This window comes from Coregonus lavaretus (genome assembly GCF_964263955.1).
Source record: "Coregonus lavaretus genome assembly, chromosome: 2".
Lineage (NCBI taxonomy): Eukaryota > Metazoa > Chordata > Actinopteri > Salmoniformes > Salmonidae > Coregonus > Coregonus lavaretus.
In genome coordinates, this window is record NC_139989.1 from 7,490,071 (window position 1) to 7,517,104 (window position 27,034).

At 41.6% G+C, this 27,034-nt stretch overlaps 1 protein-coding gene across 2 annotated transcripts; it reads right to left on the reverse strand.

Moving 5' to 3' along the window:
- Positions 1-6,134: 6,134 nt before the first annotated feature.
- Positions 6,135-25,378, reverse strand: exog (exo/endonuclease G). Of its 2 annotated transcripts, XM_084181455.1 has the most exons (7): positions 25,237-25,378; positions 21,101-21,154; positions 20,693-20,842; positions 20,389-20,528; positions 20,125-20,201; positions 19,781-19,895; positions 6,135-7,510 (listed from the first exon to the last, which is right to left on the reverse strand). In XM_084181455.1, exons 1-7 carry the CDS (start codon positions 25,295-25,297, stop codon positions 7,025-7,027), a joined length of 1,083 nt encoding a protein of 360 aa, XP_084037581.1. In that variant the 5' UTR covers positions 25,298-25,378; the 3' UTR covers positions 6,135-7,024. The 2 variants fall into 2 exon arrangements, with proteins under 2 accessions (XP_084037581.1, XP_084037582.1); XM_084181456.1 differs by lacking the exon at positions 25,237-25,378 and having other exon boundaries at positions 21,101-21,337.
- Between the last annotated feature and the right edge of the window lie 1,656 nt (positions 25,379-27,034).

Sequence of the window (27,034 nt, forward strand, 5' to 3'; positions counted from 1 at the left end):
ACATACAATAAGCACAGTCACATATGCAGGTCCAAACATGTACGCCATTCCAATGTGCTAACACATGCCCACAGCCATAGAGAGAAATACCCTATAGTGACAGAGAAGGCCATCCCTTACTTTCAGAATCAAGGTTAGGAAAAGTAGCATTTCAAACTTCTGCAAACTGACTCATTGGTGACACCATGATGGGCCCAGGACTAATTTGGGCTGACATTTTGTCAATGCAAAAAAGCTGTGCAGTTGTCACAACAGACATCATCACTTCAAACACAGTCAGCATGGCTTTTATTTAAAAATTAAACAGTTGTGCAACTGAATTGTTGTGCATCAAGTGTCAACTGTCACATTCTGAACCCAAATGAATGACTGTCACTCTTGGAGGGAGTGACATCACACAGAGTACTGTATTTTGAAACATCCTGCTACTGGTGCTTGAAGTGATACATTCTCTTTTGATGCTAACCCTTCTTATTTAGCTGATACTGCTTATGTTGACGCTAACACTACTTATTTTGATGCTAACACTGCTTATGTTGACGCTAACACTGCTCATGTAGATGCTAACACCACTTATTTTGATGCTAACACTGCCTATTTCGACGCTAACACTGCTCATGTTGACGCTAACACCACTTATTTTGATGCTAACACTGCCTATTTTGACGCTAACACCACTTATTTTGATGCTAACACTGCCTATTTTGACGGTAACACTGCTTATTATGGTGCTAACACTGCCTATTTTGGTGCTAACACTACTTACTTGGGTTGTCAAAATGGGACCCTGGGTGATTGTTTCTGGAGGGCCAAAACTTTAGGCCCTAAAGATGTGAAAACAAGAGGGACAGTTTGACTGGTTTTGAATGATCATACACTCTGGGTGGATCGGACAGTCAATCCACCCTGGTGCACTTATCCTATGTGTTCTTCTCAGTGTGTTGAATAGTGTTCAAGTGTTGAATAGTATTCAAGTGTTGAATAGTGTCCAAGTGTTGAATAGTATTCAAGTGTTGAACAGTATTCAAGTGTTAAATAGCATTCAAGTGTTGAATAGTGTCCAAGTGTTGAATAGTATTCAAGTGTTGAACAGTATTCAAGTGTTAAATAGCGTTCAAGTGTTGAATAAGTCCATCCCACATACCCCCCCCGAAGTTTAACAAGGTCTAGAGTAAACAATTCAAGCCACTACCAAATCGTGTGGCAAGTGCACCTCCTTGACAAGCTTCCAGGAAAGTCAAGCCAGCAAACAGTGAGTGGGGCCTAGGAGGGCCACAAATACAACAATACCGGAAGCCCCTCCGATAGCATATCAGCTCCAGCCCTCCTCACCCAGACTTAATGCGAGTGGTCCTCGGAGCCGAGCGTGTTGTGCTGTCCTCTAGGATGCCTGACCTCAGAGCGTCTCCGTGTTTTCTAGGTCTTTCAGGGTGGCGTTGTCGTGCTAATTCAACGAGACAGCTCGTCAGGGTCAGGGGAAAGAGAGAAAGGGAGAGAGAGAGCAACTGAAGTTCATAATGTCGACTTGCAAGTGTCAAGGGAAAGAAAGAGAGAGGGAGAGAAAGAGAGAGAGAGAAAGAGAGAGAGAGCGAGAGAGAGACTATTCCCAAAGTCCATTACGTTGACTATTATCAGCTGGCCTAAACTTCTAGACAAAGCATAATATTATCCGGCCTACTTCACAGCACTTTAAAAAGTTAATTGTTTCTATTTTTGATAGGTCTAGTTTTAAGAATAAGACGAAGGAGGCAAAAATGGCCTAAAAAAGGGAGATTCATATTACAGTAAGCAGAACAAGTCCATTGTACAGGGCTAAGCTATACATATTAATGAACTGTTTAAGTCTGTGTGGACAGACACGCACGCCTGGGTCGTATTCATTAAGACACCAAATGGAAGAAAACAGACTGAAACAGGGAGGGACTACATGAACTTGTCCAATAAGAAATGCTCATTTTCATTTTTTTAATTGCAAAACGTTTTTCTACGGTGTGCCTTAAACGACACTGACATGAGTAAACCAGAAACCAGTTATTCTTACCTGTGTGGTTCTTGAAACACCTTTAGGAGGATGATATTAAGGAACAGGGCAAAGGTCAGTGTAATTTACAGGAAGGGGAGAAAAGGCTAGTCTTAATCACAGATCCTTTGACCTCAATCCCCTCAGGAGTCTGGGCTTGTTCCCCCCTCTCTCCATCTCCCTCCATCCCTCCATCTCTGCCGCTCCTGCATCCTCTGTGTCAACACATGCACGTACGCACACACACACACACACAATTCAACCCTGACTTCTGTGCTCCAGAGCAAGATCCTAAACCTGCTGGTATTAAACTGCACTGTCATTACCATCAACTCTAAAGACGTGTGGTAATCCACTCACTTATAATATAGCGCTGATACCTTGTGTGCATGGTCTAACATCCCCACCTGCTGGCTTCTACAGGTAGGAACCAAGAGTGTCCTGAACACAGATAACCTGCTCTCGGCTGAAGGAGAAGTACCATCGAAGGAATTACCAACAGTTTCCCTTATATCTGTTTTGACTGAGCGGAGATAGAGTTAGTAGTACTCATTCTCAGTATCCAGTGTTTACAGATCTGAGCAGATGATGAGGAGAGGAAGTTGTATTGAGACTATTGAGAGCCCCAATGGTGATGCACTCAATGGAAGTGTCACAGTGGGGGAAAAAACACTTAGAAATGGATGAGTCAGGGTATTTCAATTAGCTATAGCGTTGCCAAGCTTGGAAAACACTGGATTAAAGACAGTGGTTCAATAAATTGATGTTAGATTCACAGCAACTCTTGGAGCTTGGTCTATGAAGGGGCACAGAGGAAGTGAGGGACAATGTCAGAGAGTGAAACAAATGTTTTCCACCCAGAGGTGTGTAGCCCTACATACATAACAATGTTGATTATAAGTAAGTAGCCTTGTGCATCACCATCGGGGCTCTCAATAGTCTCAATACAACTTCCTCTCCTCATCATCTGCTCAGATCTGTAAACACTGGATACTGAGAATGAATACTACCAACTCTATCTCCGCTCAGTCAAAACAGATATATGGGAAACTGTTGGTAATTCCTAGTAGTCTTGTGCAAGCCAGAACATCCCTTCTACTGTGCTGTAAACCAGAGGACGGGCAGAGCATAGATGGACTAATTGCTTACATGGCAATTTGTTCTGAGGGGGAATTCACTCCGACACCGTGGCAGACTGGGGCTGCTAATTACAGCCTTGGGTTGGCCAACGCAGCTGCTCCACACACAGCAATAGCACAAGTCTGCATGGGGAAGAGAAACACTGCACCGTCATACACACATGCATGAAAGCCTACACAGACACACACTTTCACATGCATGCAGGTACACACACTAACTTGCAGATATGACACACACCCACACACACTCACAGGACTCACGTTGCAATTGAAATACACGCCACTCAAAACCGCCCATGCCACTGTCAAAACCGCCCATGCCACTGTCAAAACCGCCCATGCCACCGTCAAAACCGCCCATGCCACCGCTCACTCCCACCACTTCCTGCTCTTGGAGATTGGTCCTGTGGAGGTCGTGGGCAGCAACTACTAGTTTCTGCATCAACTTTCTGATTGCTCTCAGCGGTGAAAGCCACCTGATAGTGTTCCTGCATCAGTAGCAAACAAGACCCTAGTTAGTGCCTTTTGATGAGTTTCAGATGACTTAAGCTGCACTGTGAAAAATAAAGAGTTCATTTTATGTTTAATGCACACGTGCTAAAGTAACCTGCAATTGCTTGATAGAGCACTGTGAGTTATAAAATCTGGTCTAATATGAATAACAATGCCTCCAAACAGGGCAATAAGATATCCTTAATTTTTGGCCGGTGCAAATAGTAGGCCTACATTAATTCAGCCTGGCCTCAAAGATTAGACGTAAAATAGTAAACGTAAGTCTTTGACACTCAAATTAGTATGATATGTTATGTTTGGTATGGTTACATAAGACAGAAGGTTACTTAAGCCAAAAACGAAAGGAGGGAGGTTGGTCGGGGAGGCATATAATGCGAACGTTTAGCAACCCAAAGGTTGCGTGCACATCACGGGCAACTTTAGCTAATTAGCAACTTTGCAACTACTTACTACTTTTTTGCTACTTTACAACTACTTAGCATGTTAGCTAACCCTTCCCCTAACCCCTAACCCTAACCTTAAGCCTTAACCCTAGACTTAACCCTAACCTTAACCCATAACCTTAGCCCCTAACCTAGCTAATGTTAGCCACCTAGCTAACGTTAGCCACAACAAATTGTAATTAATAACATATCATACAAATGGATGAAGGACATCCACAAATTAGTACATACCATATGAAACGTAACATTTCATACTAAATGGAGGGAGACAAGAGTTACACTTAATATGTTATGTCTATCCCTGAGTCCAGCTTGGAATTAAATATACCCTTTTCCACTCCATAGTTCTTGTAGCCATGCTGGAAAGGACAATGTGAAAGGAAAACAACCGAACCAGCACGGTACGGTTTGGATCTGACCTTTATTGTGTGTATCAAGTATTTCTCTCAGTAGCATATTCACTATGATAAAACATTCAATTCAAATTTTAAACACCTGTAGCCAATACCTTTGAAAATATTATGATATCTCCCAAAGGCCATGTGAGCGTATGAACTCTCATGTAATTTACAATGTAATGACCTGGATTACACAATACATTTGGTTACATTTGATCCAGTTGCATTCAACTTCCTTTATGGCGTCTGCGTTAGTAAGGTTAAGAGGATGTAGGTGATAAAAAGATAAACAGTCCTAGATGACATCCTAGATTCAACTCTCTCCATATAGATTTCCCATGCAAATTGATCGGTCTGTGTTAAACACACAGTTCCTGAATCACTCTAAATGGGAAAGCCTCTCTTTGCCTTCAGGCTCATTTACCTTGGGAGGTGAAAATGACAGCATTCTCCATTCAGAGTAGGATTACAATCACAGTAAGAGCACCGATTTGCAGTGTGAATGGTTCTCTGGTGAGGAAAATCTACTTTAAATAGGTCCCATCTTCCAATGGAGAACCTCTCTGCTCTCCATATTTATTAGCTGTTGGGAGATGTTGATCCTAATGAACAGTTGATTATTAATAAAACCATGGTTACATTGGAAAAGTAACAACGTATTTCTACATAATATATCATCACATGGTCCCCAGTGCCACCCTTGCTCCTGACCTTCCCTGGCTGGTGATCCCTGACAAACAGGGTGGCACAGTGGGACTCTAACTAGTTAAGCAGTGCCAGCTGAGCTCAGACTGGATTACTGTCGCCCCAACCTACTGTAAAGTGGCATCAAATCATTAAAGCTAGACGACTGACAAATCTAGCATCTCAATAGTTGAAAATGGCCACCTATCTATCCCCTGTATCCTTTCATTCACCTGTAGTAATCTGACAAGACTGGAGAGGTCCAACCAAATTCCTGGTAGGCATCAAGCATGGGAGTTTCAAGGAGAGAACACAAGCAGATGAAACTGCTTTATAATATTGAGATGCAGCTCTGGTCTGCCAGACAGTGTGTGTAGAGTAGACAGAGTGTGTGTTTATGTGTTCTCATTTGTCAATTACACTGCATTAGGCCTAATAGTTCTCATCCTGATTCCAATATGCTATGGTTGATAATAGATCGCTGAGTAGGATCCTGTGTGTGTGTGTGTGTGTTTTTGTGTGTAAGGTGGATGATGATGAGCGAGTGATGGGGGCTAGGCTTTAGTGATGTGATACCACTGTATATCTGATATCCGCCTGGGCCATTTGGTGGGTGGGAGTGGTTGAGTGGTAATGTCCTGAAGTCAGCTATGAGGTAATACAAACAATAAAGCGACCAATAGTGCTTCTCTGTAACAAGCTGATCCATTACACTGGTGATCCATGTGCCCTTCTTTTCCTGTGGTCCAATTGAAATGTCCCAATACAATTAGTAGCGACAGGAAATGCATGATTCCGCCTGGGTCTCTATTAACAATTAGTACCCGTAAAAGCTTGATAAACTGATTGAGTTAGACGGAGGGGTCCCTCATAGGACACGACAAGCTAATCATTCGAAGTGATGGGCCAATATGGCTACTCAGATAAAACAAAACATAACATTAGCAGAACATATTTAATGAAATACCTGTGAAGAAGAGCAATATTGTTGGGCATGATAAGAGTAAACTTTCTGGATATTAATACAATGACAGTAGATGTGTGAGTTTAATATTGTTAATACTGAGTATTACTCTGCCATTGAAAAACAAATGGAAGTTTGCTGAGGAAATATGGCAACACATCAATTGAAACAAGTAACTTTGAACATTCAATGGTGTCAGTAAAATATACTGAACAAAAATATAAACGCAACATGTTAGTCCCATGTTTCATGAGCTGAAATAAAATATCCCAGAAATGTTTCATAAACACAAAATGTTTATTTCGCTCTGATTTTGTGCACAAATTTGTTTACATCCCTGTTAGTGAGCACTTCTCCTTTGCCAAGATAATCCATCCACCTGACAGGTGTGGCATATCAAGAAGCTGATTAAACAGCATGATCATTACACAGGTGCACCTTGTGCTGGGGTCAATGAATTTATTTCAATTGACTGATTTCCTTATAATGAACTGTAACTCAGTAAAAACGTTGAAATTGTTGCATGTTGTGTTAATATTTTTGTTCAGTGTAAATAAAATATCCCCGTTTTGAAAACATTTTTTGTAATTCTGGCATGGGAAATACACTTTCCAATGGGAAAAATAAAAAAGCGTTATGAAATATACAGAAAAATCTATTCAATCAACAATCTAACAAACTATGTAACCCATAGCAAAACAGCCACTCGACCAGTCGCTCGCTCAATAGAGCCATAATGCACATTCCATCCAGGGTTGTGTTCATTAGGCACCAAACCAATGAAAACGTGAGGGACTATGTGGACTTGTCCAATTTGAAACCCTCATTTTTGTTTTCGCTACAAAACCTTTTCTCTTCGTGCCCTAAGGAAGATGAGCCAGGTTATGCTCTTTGTTTTCCAGCTCCTTCTTCTTCTCTTGGTACAGTTTGAGTAGGTAGTCGTCCGGGGCAATGCCCTGCTCTTTCAGCTCCGCCATGCTCTTCTCCAGCTTCACCGTGGTGCGGGCACTGCCCACCTTCCTGCCTGTGAGGTACAGGGTGAAATCCTTAAAGTCCATCAGGTGGCAGGAATCCCTGTCACACAGGTTGGGGAGGCCCGGAGTTGTCCGCTCCACTTTGGGGAAGAAGGTCAGGCCCGACATCTTCTCTAGTTCCGATAGACTCACCTGGAAGTCCATCAGCGGGCGCTTGAAGCCGATTGGCTGGTTGGGTATGACAAAGGCCCCGAGGGCCAAGGTTTCTGATAATGATTGTTTGTTAGCCAAGTTGCCAGATGCCGATTGGTCCTTCCCGACGAGGATGACTTTGAAGAGGTGGGTGGGGACGGCCACGTCGTCTTTGCCTATAACCTGCACAAATAACAACACATTACGTTAAATCATGTTAAAACACATTTTTTTGCGTTTTGCACATTTTGGTCTACCTGAGCCTCGATAGATTGTGGACTAGGCTGTTCCGAGATAAGACAATCCGTTAGTTTATGGATGCCTCGTAAAGGAACAGATGCACGTATGCCTTCAGCACCCTGAGATCTCAAGGACAGGTGCACGCTGATTTATGGTAACGGTTGTTTGTTCTAGATTAAAGTAGCCTCTAATGGCCACATCAAATAATCCAAAACCAAAGACCAGGAGCCAGGCAGATCCGCTTCAGAAGACATCCGCATACCTGCAGCTGTTGTTTTGACGGCATCGGAGGTGGAACTGCATTAGAGCTGTCAAATCCACAAGCGGCACCTAAACAGGACATGCTGCATGGAGTCGCATTAAGAGAAATCCCATGCAGCTTTGTTTACAAGTTTGAACACTGGTATGTGAGATGTAATCTACACCTTGATTAGTCTGATAGAAACCCTCATTATTTTGTTTGATGATGTTCAATTTGACCATCATTATTTCTATGTACAGTGCCTTGCAAAAGTACTCATCCCCCTTGGCGTTTTTCCTATTTTGTAGCATTACAACCTGTAATTTAAATTGACTTTTATTTGGATTTCATGTAATGGACATACACAAAATAGTCCAAATTGGTGAAGTGAAATGAAAAAAATAACTTGTTTCAAAAAATTATAAAAAATAAATGACGGAAAAGTGGTGCGTGCATATGTATTCACCGCCTTTGCTATGAAGCCCCTAAATAAGATCTGGTGGAACCAATTACCTTCAGAAGTCACATAATTAGTTAAATGAAGTCCACCTGTGTATAATCTAAGTGTCACATGATCTGTCACATGATCTCAGTATATATACACACCTGTTCTGAAAGGCCCCAGAGTCCGCAACACCACTAAGCAAGGGGCACCACCAAGCAAGCGGCACCATGAAGACCAAGGAGCTCTCCAAACAGGTCAGGGACAAAGTTGTGGAGAATTACAGATCAGGGTTGGGTTATAAAGAAATATCAGAAACTTTGAATAATAAAAAAATAAGGAAACACGTTTGCCGTTCGCCAAAAGGCATGTGGGAGACTCCCCAAACATATGGAAGAAGGTACTCTGTTCAGATGAGACTAAAATTGAGCTTTTTGGCCATCAAGGAAAACGCTATGTCTGGTGCAAACCCAACAACTCTCATCACCCCGAGAACACCATCCCCACAGTGAAGCATGGTGGTGGCAGCATCATGCTGTGGGGATGTTTTTCATCGGCAGGGACTGGGAAACTGGTCAGAAATGAAGGAATGATGGATGGCGCTAAATACAGGGAAATTCTTGAGGGAAACCTGTTTCAGTCTTCCAGAGATTTGAGACTGGGACGGAGGTTCACCTTCCAGCAGGACAATGACCCTAAGCATACTGCTAAAGCAACACTTGAGTGGTTTAAGGGGAAACATTTAAATGTCTTGGAATGTCCTAGTCAAAGCCCAGACCTCAATCCAATTGAGAATCTGTGTTATGACTTAAAGATTGCTGTACACCAGCGGAACCCATCCAACTTGAAGGAGCTGGAGCAGTTTTGCTTTGAAGAATGGGCAAAAATCCCAGTGGCTAGATGTGCCAAGCTTATAGAGACATACCCCAAGAGACTTGCAGCTGTAATTGCTGCAAAAGGTGGCTCTACAAAGTATTGACTTTGTGAATAGTTATGCACGCTCAAGTTTTCAGTTTTTTTGTCTTATTTCTTGTTTGTTTCACAATAAAAAATATGCTGCATCTTCAAAGTGGTAGGCATGTTGTGTAAATCTTAATGATACAAACCCCCAAAAAATCAATTTTAATTCCAGGTTGTAAGGCAACAAAATAGGAAAAATGCCAAGTGGGGGTAAATACTTTCACAAGCCACTGTAGCCTCAATTTTGTCATTCTGAACTTCTAACGCTTCATGACAATGATCACAAAAGCAGCTGCTCACCGATTTGACAGCTCCAACGCAGTTCCACCTCTGACACTGCCAAAACATCAGCTATGCGCTCTCAGCTATTGCTGGTTAACGCTTGATCTGATTGAATCTCGGCCTTAGTAGGATTGTTTTTGATTTATTATATTTGTAATTAATTATTTAAATAACCGTTAGGGTTAGGACACTCTCATAAGCCCTCTAGGGTTTCTTTTTTCATCCTGCACAATTCTGTTTCACTTCACTGCTCATGTTTGTCTGTTTTTGTTCCGCCTCTGTTTTTAGGTGGGAAAAAATTTCTAGGCCATTGAGCTTAAAGTCTATACTGTAAAACAAGCTGGTATCGAGGAAACACATACAGTAATGTACACATTGAACGACTTGTTGTGAGATGGAATACGATAGTCTTGATGTGCTGACGGTGACAGGTGTATGGGTTCCTTCCCTTGAAGAGTGACCTCACCCACTCTGCAATAACAACACAGAGGTTTGTTAGAGGGGCAATAACCATTCAGTTAATGGGAGAATCATTCACCACACCTGCCAAGTGCATGAGGCTCCAACTAAGGCCTTGACAAATCAGGGAGACCTTTAAATCGGTTACATTACTCTAACTAACGGGAGTAGAGACTGTACACTATGATTACATTTCCCTTCGTAAGGTCATAAAGGAAAATTGGGGTTGTGAAGGAAAGTACCAAAAATAAAACACATGCATAGGCTTAGACATAGTATCGTTTGTAAGACATGTCAGCAACATAGCCAACTGGACAGGGACGAGCAATGTTGGACATTTCTCACTGATAACCAGGGTGACAAACCAGGTGGAAGAAATATAGCTCTGGTTTAAACAATATTGTCAAAAAAATATATATATATATACAGTGGGGGGGAAAAGTATTTAGTCAGCCACCAATTGTGCAAGTTCTCCCACTTGAGAGAGATGAGAGAGGCCTGTAATTTTCATCATAGGTACACGTCAACTATGACAGACAAATTGAGGAAAAAAAATCAAGAAAATCACATTGTAGGATTTTTAATGAATTTATTTGCAAATTATGGTGGAAAATAAGTATTTGGTCAATAACAAAAGTTTCTCAATACTTTGTTATATACCCTTTGTTGGCAATGACACAGGTCAAACGTTTTCTGTAAGTCTTCACAAGGTTTTCACACACTGTTGCTGGTATTTTGGCCCATTCCTCCATGCAGATCTCCTCTAGAGCAGTGATGTTTTGGGGCTGTCGCTGGGCAACACGGACTTTCAACTCCCTCCAAAGATTTTCTATGGGGTTGAGATCTGGAGACTGGCTAGGCCACTCCAGGACCTTGAAATGCTTCTTACGAAGCCACTCCTTCGTTGCCCGGGCGGTGTGTTTGGGATCATTGTCATGCTGAAAGACCCAGCCACAGTTCATCTTCAATGCCCTTGCTGATGGAAGGAGGTTTTCACTCAAAATCTCACGATACATGGCCCCATTCATTCTTTCCTTTACACGGATCAGTCTTCCTGGTCCCTTTGCAGAAAAACAGCCCCAAAGCATGATGTTTCCACCCCCATGCTTCACAGTAGGTATGGTGTTCTTTGGATGCAACTCAGCATTCTTTGTCCTCCAAACCCGACGAGTTGAGTTTTTACAAAAAAGTTCTATTTTGGTTTCATCTGACCATATGACATTCTCCCAATCCTCTTCTGGATCATCCAAATGCACTCTAGCAAACTTCAGACGGGCCTGGACATGTACTGGCTTAAGCAGGGGGACACGTCTGGCACTGCAGGATTTGAGTCCCTGGCGGCGTAGTGTGTTACTGATGGTAGGCTTTGTTACTTTGGTCCCAGCTCTCTGCAGGTCATTCACTAGGTCCCCCGTGTGGTTCTGGGATTTTTGCTCACCGTTCTTGTGATCATTTTGACCCCACGGGGTGAGATCTTGCGTGGAGCCCCAGATCGAGGGAGATTATCAGTGGTCTTGTATGTCTTCCATTTCCTAATAATTGCTCCCACAGTTGATTTCTTCAAACCAAGCTGCTTACCTATTGCAGATTCAGTCTTCCCAGCCTGGTGCAGGTCTACAATTTTGTTTCTGGTGTCCTTTGACAGCTCTTTGGTCCTGGCCATAGTGGAGTTTGGAGTGTGACTGTTTGAGGTTGTGGACAGGTGTCTTTTATACTGATAACAAGTTCAAACAGGTGCCATTAATACAGGTAACGAGTGGAGGACAGAGGAGCCTCTTAAAGAAGAAGTTACAGGTCTGTGAGAGACAGAAATCTTGCTTGTTTGTAGGTGACCAAATACTTATTTTCCACCATAATTTGCAAATAAATTCATTAAAAATCCTACAATGTGATTTTCTGGATTTTTTATGATGAAAATTACAGGCCTCTCTCATCTTTTTAAGTGGGAGAACTTGCACAATTGGTGGCTGACTAAATACTTTTTTCCCCCACTGTATATATATATATATATATATATATATATATATAGTCACATTACCAGTCAAAAGTTTGGAAACACCTACTCATTCAAGGGTTTTTCTTGATTTTTACTATTTTCCACATTCTAGAATAATAGCGACGACTTCAAAACTATGAAATAACACAAATGGAATCATGTAGTAACCAAAAAAGTGTTAAACAAATCATAATATATTTTATATTTGAGAATCTTCAAAGCAGCCACACTTTGCCTTAACGACAGCTTTGCACACTCTTGGCATTCTCTCAACCAGCTTCACCTGGACTGCTTTTCCAAAAGTCTTGAAGGAGTTCCCACATATGCTGAGCACTTGTTGGCTGCTTTTCCTTCACTCTGCAGTCCAACTCATCCCAAAACATCTCAACTGGGTTGAGGTCGGGGGATTGTGGAGGCCAGGTCATCTGATGCAGCACTCCATCACTCTCCTTGGTAAAATAGCCCTTACACAGCCTGGAGGTGTGTTTGGTCATTGTCCTGTTGAAAAACAAATGATAGTCCCACTAAGTGCAAACCAGATGGGATGGAGTATCGCTGGAGAATGCTGTGGTAGCCATGCTGGTTAAGTGTGCCTTGAATTCTAAATAAATCACAGACAGTGTCACCAGCAAAGCAACCCCACACCTCCTCCTCCATGCTTCACGGTGGGAACCACACATGCAGAGATAATCCGTTCACCTACTCTGCATCTCACAAAGACACGGCGGTTGGAACCAAAAATCTCAAATTTGGACTCATCAGACCAAAGGACAGATTTCCACCGGTCTAATGTCCATTGCTCGTGTTTCTTGGCCCAAGCAAGTCTCTTCTTTTTATTGGTGTCCTTTAGTAGTGGTTTCTTTGCAGCAATTCGACCACGAAGGCCTGATTCACACAGTCTCCTCTGAACAGCTGATTATGAGATGTGTCTGTTACTTGAACTCTGTGAAGCATTTATTTGGGCTGCAATTTCTGAGGTTGGTAACTCTACCGAACTTATCCTCTGCAGCAGAGGTAACTCTGGGTCCACCTTTCCTGTGGCGGTCCTCATGAGAGCCAGTTTCATCATAGCTCTTGATGGTTTTTGCGACTGCACTCTTGAAATTTTCCGGATTGACTGACCTTCATGTCTTAAAGTAATGATGGACTGTTGTTTCTCTTTGCTTATTTGAGCTGTTCTTGCCATAATATGGACTTGGTCTTTTACCAAATAGGGCTATCTTCTGTATACCCCCCCCCCCTACCTTGTCACAATACAACTGATTGGCTCAAACACATTAAGATGGAAATAAATCCACAAATTAACTTTTAACAAGGCACACCTGTTAATTTAAATGCATTCCAGGTGACTACCTCATGAAGCTGGTTGAGAGAATGCCAAGAGTGTGCAAAGCTGTCATCAAGGCAAAGGGTGGCTACTTTGAAGAATCTCAAATATAAAATATATTTAGTTACTACATTTGGTTACTACATGATTCCATATGTGTTATTTCATAGTTTTGATGTCTTCACTATTATTCTACAATGTAAAAAATAAAGAATGTGTAGGTGTGTCCAAACTTTTGACTGGTAGTGTATATATCTTCCCATAAGGACACAAGGTAGGCCTACTACACAGAGCTTTCACTCTTCTCTACTCTCTCTCTCTCCACTCCATCCCTTCCTCTCACTCTCTTTCTCTCTCTTCTTCCTCTCTAGGTGGGAGTCCTGTTCCTGCTGATGGGGGGGACAGTGTGTTGGCCCCTGATAAACCACAGGGAGACCCCACTCCAAGGGAGATCATCTGGGATGAAGACACTGCACTCCAGGCCTCTCCACTGCGGATGTTAGAGGCTGGCAGTACCAACCTAAGGCGGGCATCCCCGAGAGTCCCCTCTAAACCTCTCAATCCCTCACAGGAAACAATCACTGCCTGGCAATACCCAGGGGGCACTGCCATGGCAACTGGAGAGGTAGCAAAAGGAAATAATAAACTGTGGGTATGTGTCGTGTGTGTTTAATCCCCACTGCTGTAGCTCAGGCCCCAGGTGGGTTTGGGGTTTCAACGGGTGGAACACGGCCCCTGTCACGGATGATCTGTGTGTCTAGGTAACAGCCCCAGCACAGGGTTCCCCAACTGGTGGGGAACACATACACATGTCACTGTGATTTTATTTGGCCCCCCAAAAAGTGTTATTTTATTTATTATAATTTTTTATTGTTGGACATAAAAGAATAAAAACACCAGCAAATCAGCTCCAAGTGATTTTAATTTAGAAAATCTGTTCCAAAGTATTCCCATGAATAATAGAGATATATGTGATCGTATACAAATGTAAGCAAGGTTTGAAATTATTATGTTTTAGTCAAATATTATATCTGTTTGGGCTTCTTGCTGTCAATTTGCAGTCTAACATTATTTGTAATTATGTTCCGGCACCCTGACCATCGACTCAAGGACAAAATCGGCCTGCGGCTGAATCTAGTTGATGATCCCTGCCCTAGGGCAACCGTCTGTCCTTGTGTGTTTACACTCTGGGCCTCACTGGAGGACAAAGAAACACTCATAGCACCCTTTCTCTGATAGACCAGCCACAGGGGGGCAAAGCTTCGATGCCAACCTAACTAACGCATAGGAAAACAAACATTAACCTAACCAGCTGGCAGTTGTTTTTTTAAGCTACTAAACAGCCACTGTCAGAATCTAGCAAGTGTTGTTTGACGTTGAGTAAGACTAATATTAAGGGAGAGCAGGCATCTTTTATTAATGACAATAGGAGCAGTGTACAAAAGTCTCCATGAACAAATAACAACTTAGTACTTGTGTGATTTCTGTGGGTTGGAAGCACTTCAAAAGAAGATTGGCTTCATCGACAAGAGGGATCTTTTGTGCAACAGTGACATCTAGTGGCCATGAGGCTGCACTGTGAAATGTCCAGAAAAGAACCATCATGTTGCCTCCTCCCTCATTGTATATGTAAATATCTTAAATTATAGCCATGGTATAAAAGAGATAATCAACTCGGGGCTCTATGCGTTCTCTGGAAAATAATGCCACTGCTTGGAAGGTTAGGTCCACTCCGCTAGTGCTATAATTTAACACAGTATGAAAAAATTTATGCACTCACTAACTGTAAGTTGTTCTGGATAAGAGCGTCTGCTTAATGACTAAAATGTCAATGTAATTTGCAGCTAGAAATGTGTTTCATTTGCAGGTAGAAATGTGTTCAACATCCACTGAAGTACTAGCAAGTTTACTAGATAGCTACAGTAGTTGCCTTGGTAACCAAACGAACAGACTTACTAGTTTAGCTAACCAAACCATCAGTCCTAGCTTGCTATTAGGAAAATTGAATTCAGCAATGCCAGTAATGTTTTCAATGTGACTTTTGCTTTCAAATGCAGCTCAAACATAGAACATGTAAGAATGACCTGTAGCCATTGAATTGTACTGCTGATATACTGTGTGTTATAGGGAAATAATGCACACTCTAGAATGCTCTTCAAGCCAATCAGAAACGAGTATTCAACAATGCCATGATATAATTAAGCAATAAGGCACGAGGGGATGTGGTATATGGCCAATATACCATGGATAAGGGCTGTTCTTACGCACAACACAACACGGAGTATATTGGCCATATACCACAAACCCCTGAGGTGCCTTATTGCTATTATAAACTGGTTACCAACATAATTAGAGCAGTATAAATAAATGTTTTGTCATACCCGTGGTATACGGTCTGATATACCACGGCTGTCAGCCAATCAGCTTTCAGGGCTTGAACCAATCAGTTTCTAATTAAGTGATAATGCCAGAGAAGCCGGTGTTTGGAGGATATATTGGCACAGGTGTTGTTAGGCCCAAGACGAAGTCGAGGGCCGGCAAACCGTGCCAATATATCCTCCAAACACCGGCTTCAAGGGCATTATCACTTTTATACAATGGGTTACCAACATATTCAAATAATGATTGACATATTTTCATTAAAAACGTTATTTCGATGAATTTATTCACAAGCTATAGTCCCGACACAAATCTAGGGTTACTACCCAAGCCGGCTGGTCGTTCGTTCTATTGGTTCGGTTGCCAGAGACGCGACCCAGTCGTTCAGTATTTTGTTCTGTATCTATGGACGCGACCCAGTCGTTCGTTCTAAATGTTCCATTGCCATACTGGCTGGCAATGTTCTTATCCCTTGCTTGCTAGCTAGCCAACTACGGCTAACTTACAGTCACATCTAACAGTGCAGCCAGAATAACAACAGTAGCACCATTTGCATTTGTTTAAGCTGTTTTATAGTGGCATTCATTTGGATATATCCATAACAATGAGCTAATGAGGCACGATTTCACCTGGCATTGAAAATGTGCTCTCTCGTCAGGACACTGTTGTTCAGAGGAACTAGCCAACAACACAGCTAACACAATCACTTCAAACTGAAGCTGGAAAGACTGCAAACTAGCTGCATTTTGTTTCGTTTTACCTTTTTTCAATTGACATTTCTTTGTATATATCCATACAAATTATGCCAGCTGATTCATGATTTCGACTGGCTGAGAAACGCTGCCTGCCTGTCTGTCTTGTCCCAACTCCCGACACCTTCATTACTATTGGACAGCTGGAGACCGAATTTGAATATTAAAACAATGTTGCAAATGTCGGAGAGACAGACGGCAAGGTTTATACAAATCTCTGCTGTTAAAAACAAAATGTTAGTCTAAAAGAAATGTGAGATAATGTCTAGATGCTTTTTATAGTGGAGATCAAGTTTATAAATTGCCTGGCTGGGCTGATGAGACAGTGGATTGCGCAGTCAGATGGAACAGAGTAAATAGGCATTTTAACGTCATAGATTTAGCCGGTGGTAACTTGTGGAATAGACACCGGCTGGAATGCGGTTTTAACCAATCAGCATTCAGGATTAGACCCACCCGTTGTATAATTAAGTGATAATGCCTGAGAAGCTGGTGTTCGTCTCGGGCCGGCAAACCGTGCCAATATATCCCCCAAACACCGGCTTTGTGGGCATTATCACTTTAATACGGGTTGCCAACATATTCAAATAATGATTGACATATATTCTTTAAAAAAGTTATTTACATGAATTTATTCATACTATTTCATCCTTCCATGATATATAGTCCCGACAGAAATCTAGGGTTGCTACCCAAGCCGGCTGGTTGTTCGTTCTATCGGTTCGTTTGCCAGAGAAGCGACCCAGTCGTTAAGTATTTTTGTTCTAAATCTATGGATTTAGTCACGTCAAACAGTACAGACAGAATAACAGCAAAGTAGCTGCATTAGCGTTTGTTTAAGCTGTTTTCTAGTGATTTTTTTGGGATACATCCATAACAATGAGCTAATGATGTGCGATTTAGCCTGGCATAGAACATTTGCTCTCTCGCCAGGCCACTGTTCAGAAGAGACAGCTAACAATCACTTCAAACTGAAGCTGGAATGACAGCAAACTAGCTGCATTTCTTGTTTTTCTATTGACATTTATTTGTATATATTCATAGAAATTATGCTGATTCGTGATTTCGACTGGCTGAGAAAAACTGCCAGCCTGTCTGTCTCGTCCCGACTCCCGACACGTTCATTACCATAGGACAGCTGGAGATCGAATTTCAATATTGAAACAATGTTGCAAATGTCGGAGAGACAGATCTAGAATATAAATTGCCTGGCTGAGCTGATGAGACAGTGGATTGCGCAGTCAGATGGAACAGAGAAATAGGCATTTCAACATCATAGATTTAGCCGGTGGTAACTTGTGGAATAGACACCGGCTGGAATGCGGTTTTAACTAATCAGCATCCAGAATTAGACCCACCCGTTGCATAATGTAGTATATAGATCAGGGGTATTCAACTCTTACCCTAACGGGGTCCGGAACCTGATGGTTTTGTGTTCTACCTGATAATGAATTGCACCCACCTGGTGTCCCAGGTCTAAATCAGTCCCAGATTATAGGGAACAAAGCCAAAATGCATTGGAACTGTCTTCGAGGTCCAGAGTTGAGTTTGAGGGGAAAGATTATACCAATTATATACAGTGCCTTCGGAAAGTAATCAGACCTCTTGACTTTTTCCACATTTTGTTACGTTACAGCCTTATTCTAAAATGGATTAAATTAATGTTTTTCCTCATCAATCTACACACAATACCCCATAATGACAAAGTGAAAACAGGTTTTTAGAAATGTTTGTAAATGTATTAAACATAAAAAACAGAAATACCTTACTTACATAAGTATAAAGACCCTTTGCTGTAAGACTCGAAATTGAGATCAGGTGCATCCTGTTTCCATTGATCATCCTTGAGATGTTTCTACAACTTGACTGGAGTCCCCCTGTGGTAAATTAAATTGATTGGACATGATTTGGAAAAGTACACACCTGTCTATATAAGGTCCCACAGTTGACAGTGCATGTCAGAGCAAGAACCAAGCCATGACGTTGAAGGAATTGTCCGTAGAGCTCCTAGACAGGATTGTGTCGAGGCACAGATCTGGGGAAGGGTACAAACATTTTTTTGCAGCATTGGAAGTCCCCAAGAACACAGTGGGCTCCATCATTCTCAAATGGAAGAAGTTTGGGATCACCAACTCTTCCTAGAGCTGGCCTCCCAGCCAAACTGAGCAATCGGGGGAGAAGGGCCTTGGTCAGGGAGGTGACCAAGAACCCGATGGTCACTCTGATAGAGCTCCAGAGTTCCTCTGTGGAGATGGGAGAACCTTCCAGAAGGACAACCATCTCTGCAGCACTCCACCAATCAAGCCTTTATGGTAGAGTGGCCAGACGGAAGCCACGCCTCAGTAAAAGGCACATGACAGCCTGCTTGGAGTTTGCCAAAAGGCACCTAAAGACTCTCAGACCATGAGAAACAAGATTCTCTGGTCTGATGAAACCAAGATTGAACTCTTTGGTCTGAATGCCAAGCGTCACGTCTGGAGGAAACCTGGCAACATCCCTACGGTGAAGCATGGTTGTGGCAGCATCATGCTGTGGGGATGTTTTTCAGCGGCAGGGACTGGGAGCCTAATCAGGATCGAGGGAAAGATGAACGGAGCAAAGTACAGAGAGATCCTTGATGAAAATCTGCTCCAGAGCGCTCAGACTGGGGCGAAGGTTCACCTTCCAACAGGACAATGACCCTAAGCACACAGCCAACAATGCAGGAGTGGCTTCGGGACAAGTGACTGAATGTCCTTGAGGGGCCCAGCCAGGGCCCGTACTTGAACCCGATCTAACATCTCTGGGGAAACCTGAAAATAGCTGTGCAGCGACGCTCCCCATCCAACCTGACAGAACTTGACAGGATCTGCAGAGAAGAATGGGAGAAGCTCCCCAAATATAGATGTGCCAAGCTTGTAGCGTCATACCCAAGAAGACTTGAGGTTGTAATCGCTGCCAAAGGTGCTTCAACAAAGTACTGAGGAAAGGGTCTGAATACTTATGTAAATGTGATATTTCCATGTTTTATTTTTAATACATTTGCAAAACATTCTAAAAACCTGTTTTTGGTGTGTCATCATGGGGTATTGTGTATAGATTGATAAGGGGAAAAAACAACAATCCATTTTAGAATAAGGCTTTAACGTAACAAAATGTGGAAAAAGTCAAGGGGTCTGAATACTTTCCAAATGCACTGTATGCCAGTGCATTTATTTTTGGAGCTCTCAGACAAACTACTGACATTGAGTGGACACTGTACAGTTGCCCCTAGTTGCATTTCCCCCATTAATGGTTAAGGTTAGGATTAGGGAGATGAAGCTGATCCTAGATCTGTACCTAGGGGAAACTTCACCCTGGACTGTACAGTGTGGTCCGCCTAACAGCTTCAGTTACCTGGTAGGACACTGTCTTTTTCCCACCAGCCCCCTCTTCAGAAAGGACCAGAGGTCCCGATATGACCCACACGTCATCAAAGCGCTTGGCCAGGTCCCTGCAGTACATCTCCAGTCTGGAATACAAAATAGTCTATTATACTGGGGCAACACACGGTTGACAGACTTGAAAATGATCATTCCATTCATCATAAGTAAAGTTAGGCTTCAAGGTACAGTAGCTTAGATTAAGAGAGAATTTCATTTCAGTATAGGTCATTCCATTTATATACAGTACTAGGACCAATTGGTATCACCTAACTTGTGGAAAAAATGCAATGAATATCACAGGGAGTTCCCATATACCTGTTCCAGTAGCCAGCGTTGTTTTCATAGTTCTGGGGCACAATGTTGGACAGGTAGAAGGTCTCAGCCATTGACTGCTGTTGATAGGGACAGAAAGGAGAGAATTCTGTGAGACCAATTCACCTCACATACCATCAAAACAAGAAAGGGTCTGAACAAACCACTGGTGTAAATCACATCAACTAAGGACAAGACAATACACCAAGCTCAACCTACGATACTAAACATCACCAATGTGTTGGATAGGTGTGATGTGCTGGGTACCTCTGAGGACTTGTTGTCTCCTGCGGGGGCCATATGGCCCCTGGACCAGCCACTGCCCAGGTAGTCTGCATTGTGTGCAGTGAAGGGTTCTGGGATACTGGGGTCTGGCTTGAATTTACAGTGCTTTCTGTCGGCTTTCCCTGCGGCAGCAAGAAGAAGTGAATTTATCTACATCTAGAATGTCTGTATAATAGCTGTCTCTCATTATTATGACTATCCCAGTGAGCACAATACGTTCTTGCTCATAGGGATATTATGACTACATTATTAGATTATCATTACACCATTATTACAACATTATTACCCAATAGTTTCTCATGTGACAGGTGCTCTGCGACCCATCTTGGTGTTTTCCTGGCTTGGTCGTAGGACAATGTGTGGTTGGCATAGTATCGTATCTCAGCTCCTGTCAAGGGGAAGCCATACCGCCCTATGTCCTGCTGTGCCTGAGGAACTGTAACAAAGCACTGATGTTATTTACATAGGCAGAACTCACAAATAATGCAAAATTCTACCAATCTATTTGACAGTGAAAATACAGCCACATTTGGCTTTCTTCTGAAGTGGCTAAGTTTAATATGAATCAGCAATGATAATGGTTCATTAAGTAATCATCACGTATCATCTGTGTATACTCTCCAATTTCAGTACAGGTAACAGTTAACTTAACTTAGCTAGCTAGCTAAATACTGTTACTAGCTTAAAAGCAAACCTTTCTCAGGCTCTCTCTGGTCCTCTGTGTCCTCATCCTTGTAAAGTTTCATCACTGCAACACATGATCCAGTGGTGACGGCAGCACCACACACAAAACCACCAACAAATCTAAATAATTTAACATTTGCTGCCATCTTTATAATATTCAACAGATAAAATACTTTCAAATAATGTATCTTCTTGTTGCTTGGTGTTTTTAGCTAGAAGTTACCGCCAGCGTTTCGTGGGCAACACTAAAAAAGTACTTCCGGGTCACGGAATTTCGAAAAACTTTCCAAATAAAAGTCCCCCACGTTATAGTAGAAACGTTTCATTTACCTGTATTTATTCATGATATGTGAAAAATAATTGTCTAAACATTAACAATGATCCGCTTTTGTTAATATTTAAGTAACATTTGCACTTTTATTTGTGTTCTTTATTTTTATTTTATTTTATTTAACCTTAATTTAACTAGGCAAGTCAGTTAAGAACAAATTCTTATTTACAATGACGGCCTACCGCGGCCAAACCCGGACGACGCTGGGCCAATTGTGAGCCATCCTATGGGACTCCCAATTACGGCCGTATATATGAAATACAGTACATATTGGCTTATAGAGAGAAAACTATTCTAGGTGCTGCACTAAAAGTGGGGTTGGGATTACTCACTAGGGTCTGTAGAATATACACTAGCAGCCAAAAGTTTGGACACACCTACTCATTAATGGGTTTTTCTTTATTTTTTACATTGTAGAATAATAGTGAAGACATCAAAACTATGAAAGAACACATATGGAATCATGTAGTAACTAAAAAAGTGTTAAACAAATCAAAATATATTTTATATTTGAGATTCTTCAAATAGCCACCCTTTGCCTTGATGACAGCTTTGCACACTATTGACAGTACATCATTACTTTAAGACATGAAGGTCAGTCAATCCGGAACATTTCAAGAACTTTGAAAGTTTCTTCAAGTGCAGTCGCAAAAACCATCAAGCGCTATGATGAAACTGGCACTCATGAGGACCGCCACAGGAATGGAAGACCCAGAGTTACCTCTGCTGCAGAGGATACGTTCAATAGAGTTACCAGCCTCAGAAATTGCAGCCCAAATAAATGTTTCTCTGAGTTCAACAGACACATCTCAATATCAACTGTTCAGAGGAGACTGTGTGAATCAGGCCTTCATAGTCGAATTACAGCAAAGAAACCACTACTAAAGAACACCAATAAGAATATACGCTATGTGAATCAATTTTTGCAAGTTATCACATGGCATGCATCGCCAATGCAGCCATAAACCTAGATAGAGTATGATGGCATTACTGGCCTTATGGACATCTGTCATCTGAAGCAGAGAATAGCGAAACTCACATTGTTTACATGTTGAGCTACAGTGCCTTCAGAAAGTATTTAGACCCCTTGACTTTTTCCACATTTTGTTACGTTACAGCCTTATTCTAAAATGTATAAAACATTTTTTTCCCCTCATCAATCTACACACACAATGCCCCATAATGACAAAGCAAAAACAGGTTTTTAGACATTTTTGCTAAGTTATTCACAATAAAAAATGGAAATATCACATTTACGTAAGTATTCAGACCCTTTACTCAGTATGTTGTTAAAGCACCTTTGGCAGCGATTACAGCCTCAAGTCTTCTTGGGTATGACGCTACAAGCTTGGCACACCTGTATTTGGGGTGTTTCACCCATTCTTCTCTGTAGATCCTCTCAAGCTCTGTCAGGTTGGATGGGGAGCGTTGCTGCACAGCTATTTTCAGGTCTCCAAAGATGTTCGATCGGGTTCAAGTCCCGGCTCTGGCTGGGCCACTCAAAGACATTCAGAGACGTTGTCTTGGCTGTGTGCTTAGGGTTGTTGTCCTGTTGGAAGGTGAACCTTCACCCCAGTCTGAGGTCCTGAGCAGGTTTTCATCAAGGATCTCTCTGTACTTTGCTCCATTCATCTTTGCCTCGATCCTGACTAGTCTCCTAGTCCCTGCCGCTGAAAAACATCCCCACAGCATGATGCTGCCACCATGCTTTACTGTAGATATGATGCCAGGTTTCCTCCAGACGTGACACTTGGCATTTAGGCCAAAGAGTTCAATATTGGTTTCATCAGACCAGAGAATCTTGTTGCTCATGGTCTGAGAGTCCTTTAGGTGCCTTTTGGCAAACTCCAAGCGGGCTGTCATGTGCCTTTTACTGAGGAGTGGCTTCCGTCTGGCCACTCTACCATAAAGGCCTGATTGGTGGAGTGCTGCAGAGATGGTTGTCCTTCTGGAAGGTTCTCCCATCTCCACAGAGGAACTCTAGAGCTCTGTCAGAGTGACCATCAGGTTCTTGGTCACCTCTCTGACCAAGGCCCTTCTCCCCCGATTGCTCAGTTTGGCCCGGCGGCCAGCTCTAGGAAGAGTCTTGGTGGATTCAAACTTCTTCCATTTAAGAATGATGGAGGCCACTGTGTTCTTGGGGAACTTCAATGCTGCAGAAATTTTTTGGTACCCTTCCCCAGATCTGTGCCTCGACACAATCCTATCTCGGCGCTCTACGGACAATTCCTTCGACCTCATGGCTTGGTTTTTGCTCTGACATGCCTTTCCAAATCATGTCCAATCAATGTAATTTACCACAGGGGGACTCCAATCAAGTTGTAGAAACATCTCAAGGATGATCAATGGAAACACGATGCACCAGAGCTCAATTTCGAATCTCATAGCAAAGGGTCTGAAAACTTATAATTATAGGTAAATAACGTATTTCTGTTTTTTGTAGAAAATTCTAAAAATCTGTTTTCGCTTTGTCATTATGGGGTATTGTGTGAATACTTTCCGAAGGCACTGTATATAGATTCTACAGGGTGTACAGAGTACTCCCAACCACATTTTTACTTCTGCACAGATAAAAAAAAAAAATAAAGATTATATATAAGCCAATATGAAATGTATAGGCCTATAGTGTATTTGTCTGGCTGACACCAGCCCTCAAGGTAGTCACAGCTCACTGGGTAGCACGTCAGCCAAACTAACTGTGTATTGCATTGGGACCAATAGATTGGGTGGAGTAGAAGGTGTTGCTGGGAACTTAGACCAGAGTCCCATATGAAATAACACAATACAGTATACAGCTTATAAAGACCCTACTGAGTATTCCCAACTCCACTTTTACATCGGCACATAGAATACATTTTTCTCTCTAAGCCAATGAAATTGATAGTAGAAAGATCTGCTGGGTATTTAGACCACAGTCCCCGAAGAAATAACACCATATATAATTCTAGTGCTAGATCAGTAGGGTCGGTAGAATATTATGTTCTTTACATCCATTTAATCATTTCTCAATGTATAATATATCTTATATAAAAGTACAAATCTGTTTAGTTTAGAATTTTCCCGATTTAGTTCTCATTTTGTAACATTTTAATATTATGCACTATCAAAATACGCAAAAAGTATTGATTTCGTATCAAACACATAGCGTTTTACCACAGACTTTTATTTTGAAGGCAAAATAGGAAAACCTAAAGTCTTTATGCTGATGCCGTGACGCTAATCAAGTTGCCGGTTGGTTTCGTTTACCAGGCAGCTTCCTTTGAAAGGTTTGAACTTTAAACAGGTGTGGTCAACAACAACAAAGCAAGCTTGGTGAAGGAAGTAATAGAAATATAAACATTGCCCTCTTGTGGCAGGGGTATAAAAATATTGAGCGGCAGCCAAGGAATTTACTGGTCTTGCATTTCTGGATAAAAATGTATTTGAATTTCTATCAACACGTTTTGCATTTTGTATTTCATTGGAACTACAATCAATCTCTAAAGAATGCCCTTTCAACACTAATCAATAGATTTAGCCTATCACAGAACCAAACCGCAGGGTGTTTGTATGGAGGGCCTAAATTCAGAGTGAAAATACAAATACAAAATAAGGACATTCTTAATTGATTTGCAAAAATTATATATAGCTTTTCATCAGTGTATCATGATATATACCACAATCAAATTTTATATTTATGCGGTACCAATTGAGCATGGGGACAAGGTTAGCACAAAGCACTTGAATAGGCAACACTACGTCAAGCAAGAACAAATCGAAAATAGTCAAATAAATCACTCAATTGCTGCTGTGCTGTAAATTATTTTAGGACATACCATAGAAGAGCCTTGGAGAGTTCACATATTTCATTTTCATATACGCAAGATTACTGCACATTCTGGCTTAAGTATCAGTCGTTGAGGCTTTTAGCCCACTCCTGTGCATGGTAGTTCACTGCAGGTAGAGCATTTTACGGTTGTAGCAACGTAGCATTCCAGAGAAGCAACATCGTCAGCTCCCTTCAAGGCCACTGTGGCTACACAGAATTCACACAACATGATCAAAAACTTGTGATTGATAGAATCTCTTCTATTATGGTGTGATGATTAATATCCTAGCACATTATAAAACTTAATTCTGATTAACTGTCATTCGAAATGGTCAACACACAAAGTAGGCACATTCTGCAATCAAATGCTTTAACAGTATTTTATTGTTTACTTTCATATACAAAAAGATACAATTGAAATAATCCTTTCTAGTATTTTTTCTCTAACAGTCAGGGTGTAGTTGTTTCACACTGGGCAAATACTACATTCATACTGGTTTATTCTGGCACCAAGTGCAGAGTAGAAGCAGCCACACCCCAACAACTAGGCAAATCTACTTGGATACTGAGTTCTAAAATTACCACAGTAAAAAGGAACAATGATCCACTGCAAATTAAAGAACTATGTTACAATGATCGTTGAAAAAGTCCTCATGTCATTACGGCAATACAATGGATGTTGGATTTTTCCAGCGCATTTCATATACATAAAACTTTTAAACATATTCTTCAATCCAAAAGAGGGGTTACAGCAACAACCTCAACTCTGTATACATTTTATCTTATACAGATTTATTTGAGTATATTTGTTAAATTCAGTAGTACAAGCCATCTCTGTTCTACAATTTAGCTACAATAGTGAAACATAACCTACAACATTTACATTTCACGTATCCTGGTAGAGAAACATCACTTTTAAATAAGACCCCTTGACAAAACAAGAAACCCCCCTTTACCCATTTGCCGAATCCTGCACCCTTGTTTTGGTGGGTCTTGGAAGAAAGACATTGTGAATCCGTCCTTGCAGTGGAATTGTTTTTCGGTTTTGTTTGGTTGAACACTTCCATGTGCAAAGAGCAAATGATGAGCTCTTAGTAGGAAAAAAACTAACATTCGGCACTGACATTGTTAACCAACAGCAAATTCCACCAGTTTTTAAAGGAGCGAAAGAAACTGGCACTGTATGGAATTAGTGGCTTTTTAAAGCATAGCTCTACTAACCCAGATGCTACAAAGAAATTGGACGTTCTTAGCGTTTAGCCATTGGCATTTAGAATCAATAATTCTCCCCTGCTGGGGAAGGTCTTAATACTTAAGGAGGGTAAGTCGATTGCCCAGGCTCACAGCTGCTGCTTGACACAAGACCTGAACACTGATTTCTGGGAAAACGAGGTAATGTTCACATGGCCTGAGTGACTGCCCGTGCACAGTAAATAAGTAACGTAGTAACACTAAAAGATGCTCATAGAGAGTTGGGTATTGGGTAAAGTAAAAAGAAGTAAATATGAGGGATTGATGACCAATCTAAGGGTACAATGGTAATTAGTGTTGTTAGGGATTTTTTGCGAGCTAGACAGGACTATAATGAAATCTCAGCCAATTGAATGTTTATTTTTCTTCAGTTCTGCCAGATGACAGTGAGCTGTCAAACCAGAGTACACTAACAATTTCAGTTGGTAAAGTAGCATAGGAAGCACTTGAACATGGTTTTCCATACAATACCATTTCTTTGCTGTTGAAAAATAAAAAGGTGAGAAGCTCGGAAAGGAAGAGGGTTTTCACATTGTCAAGGGGTGGATCATACA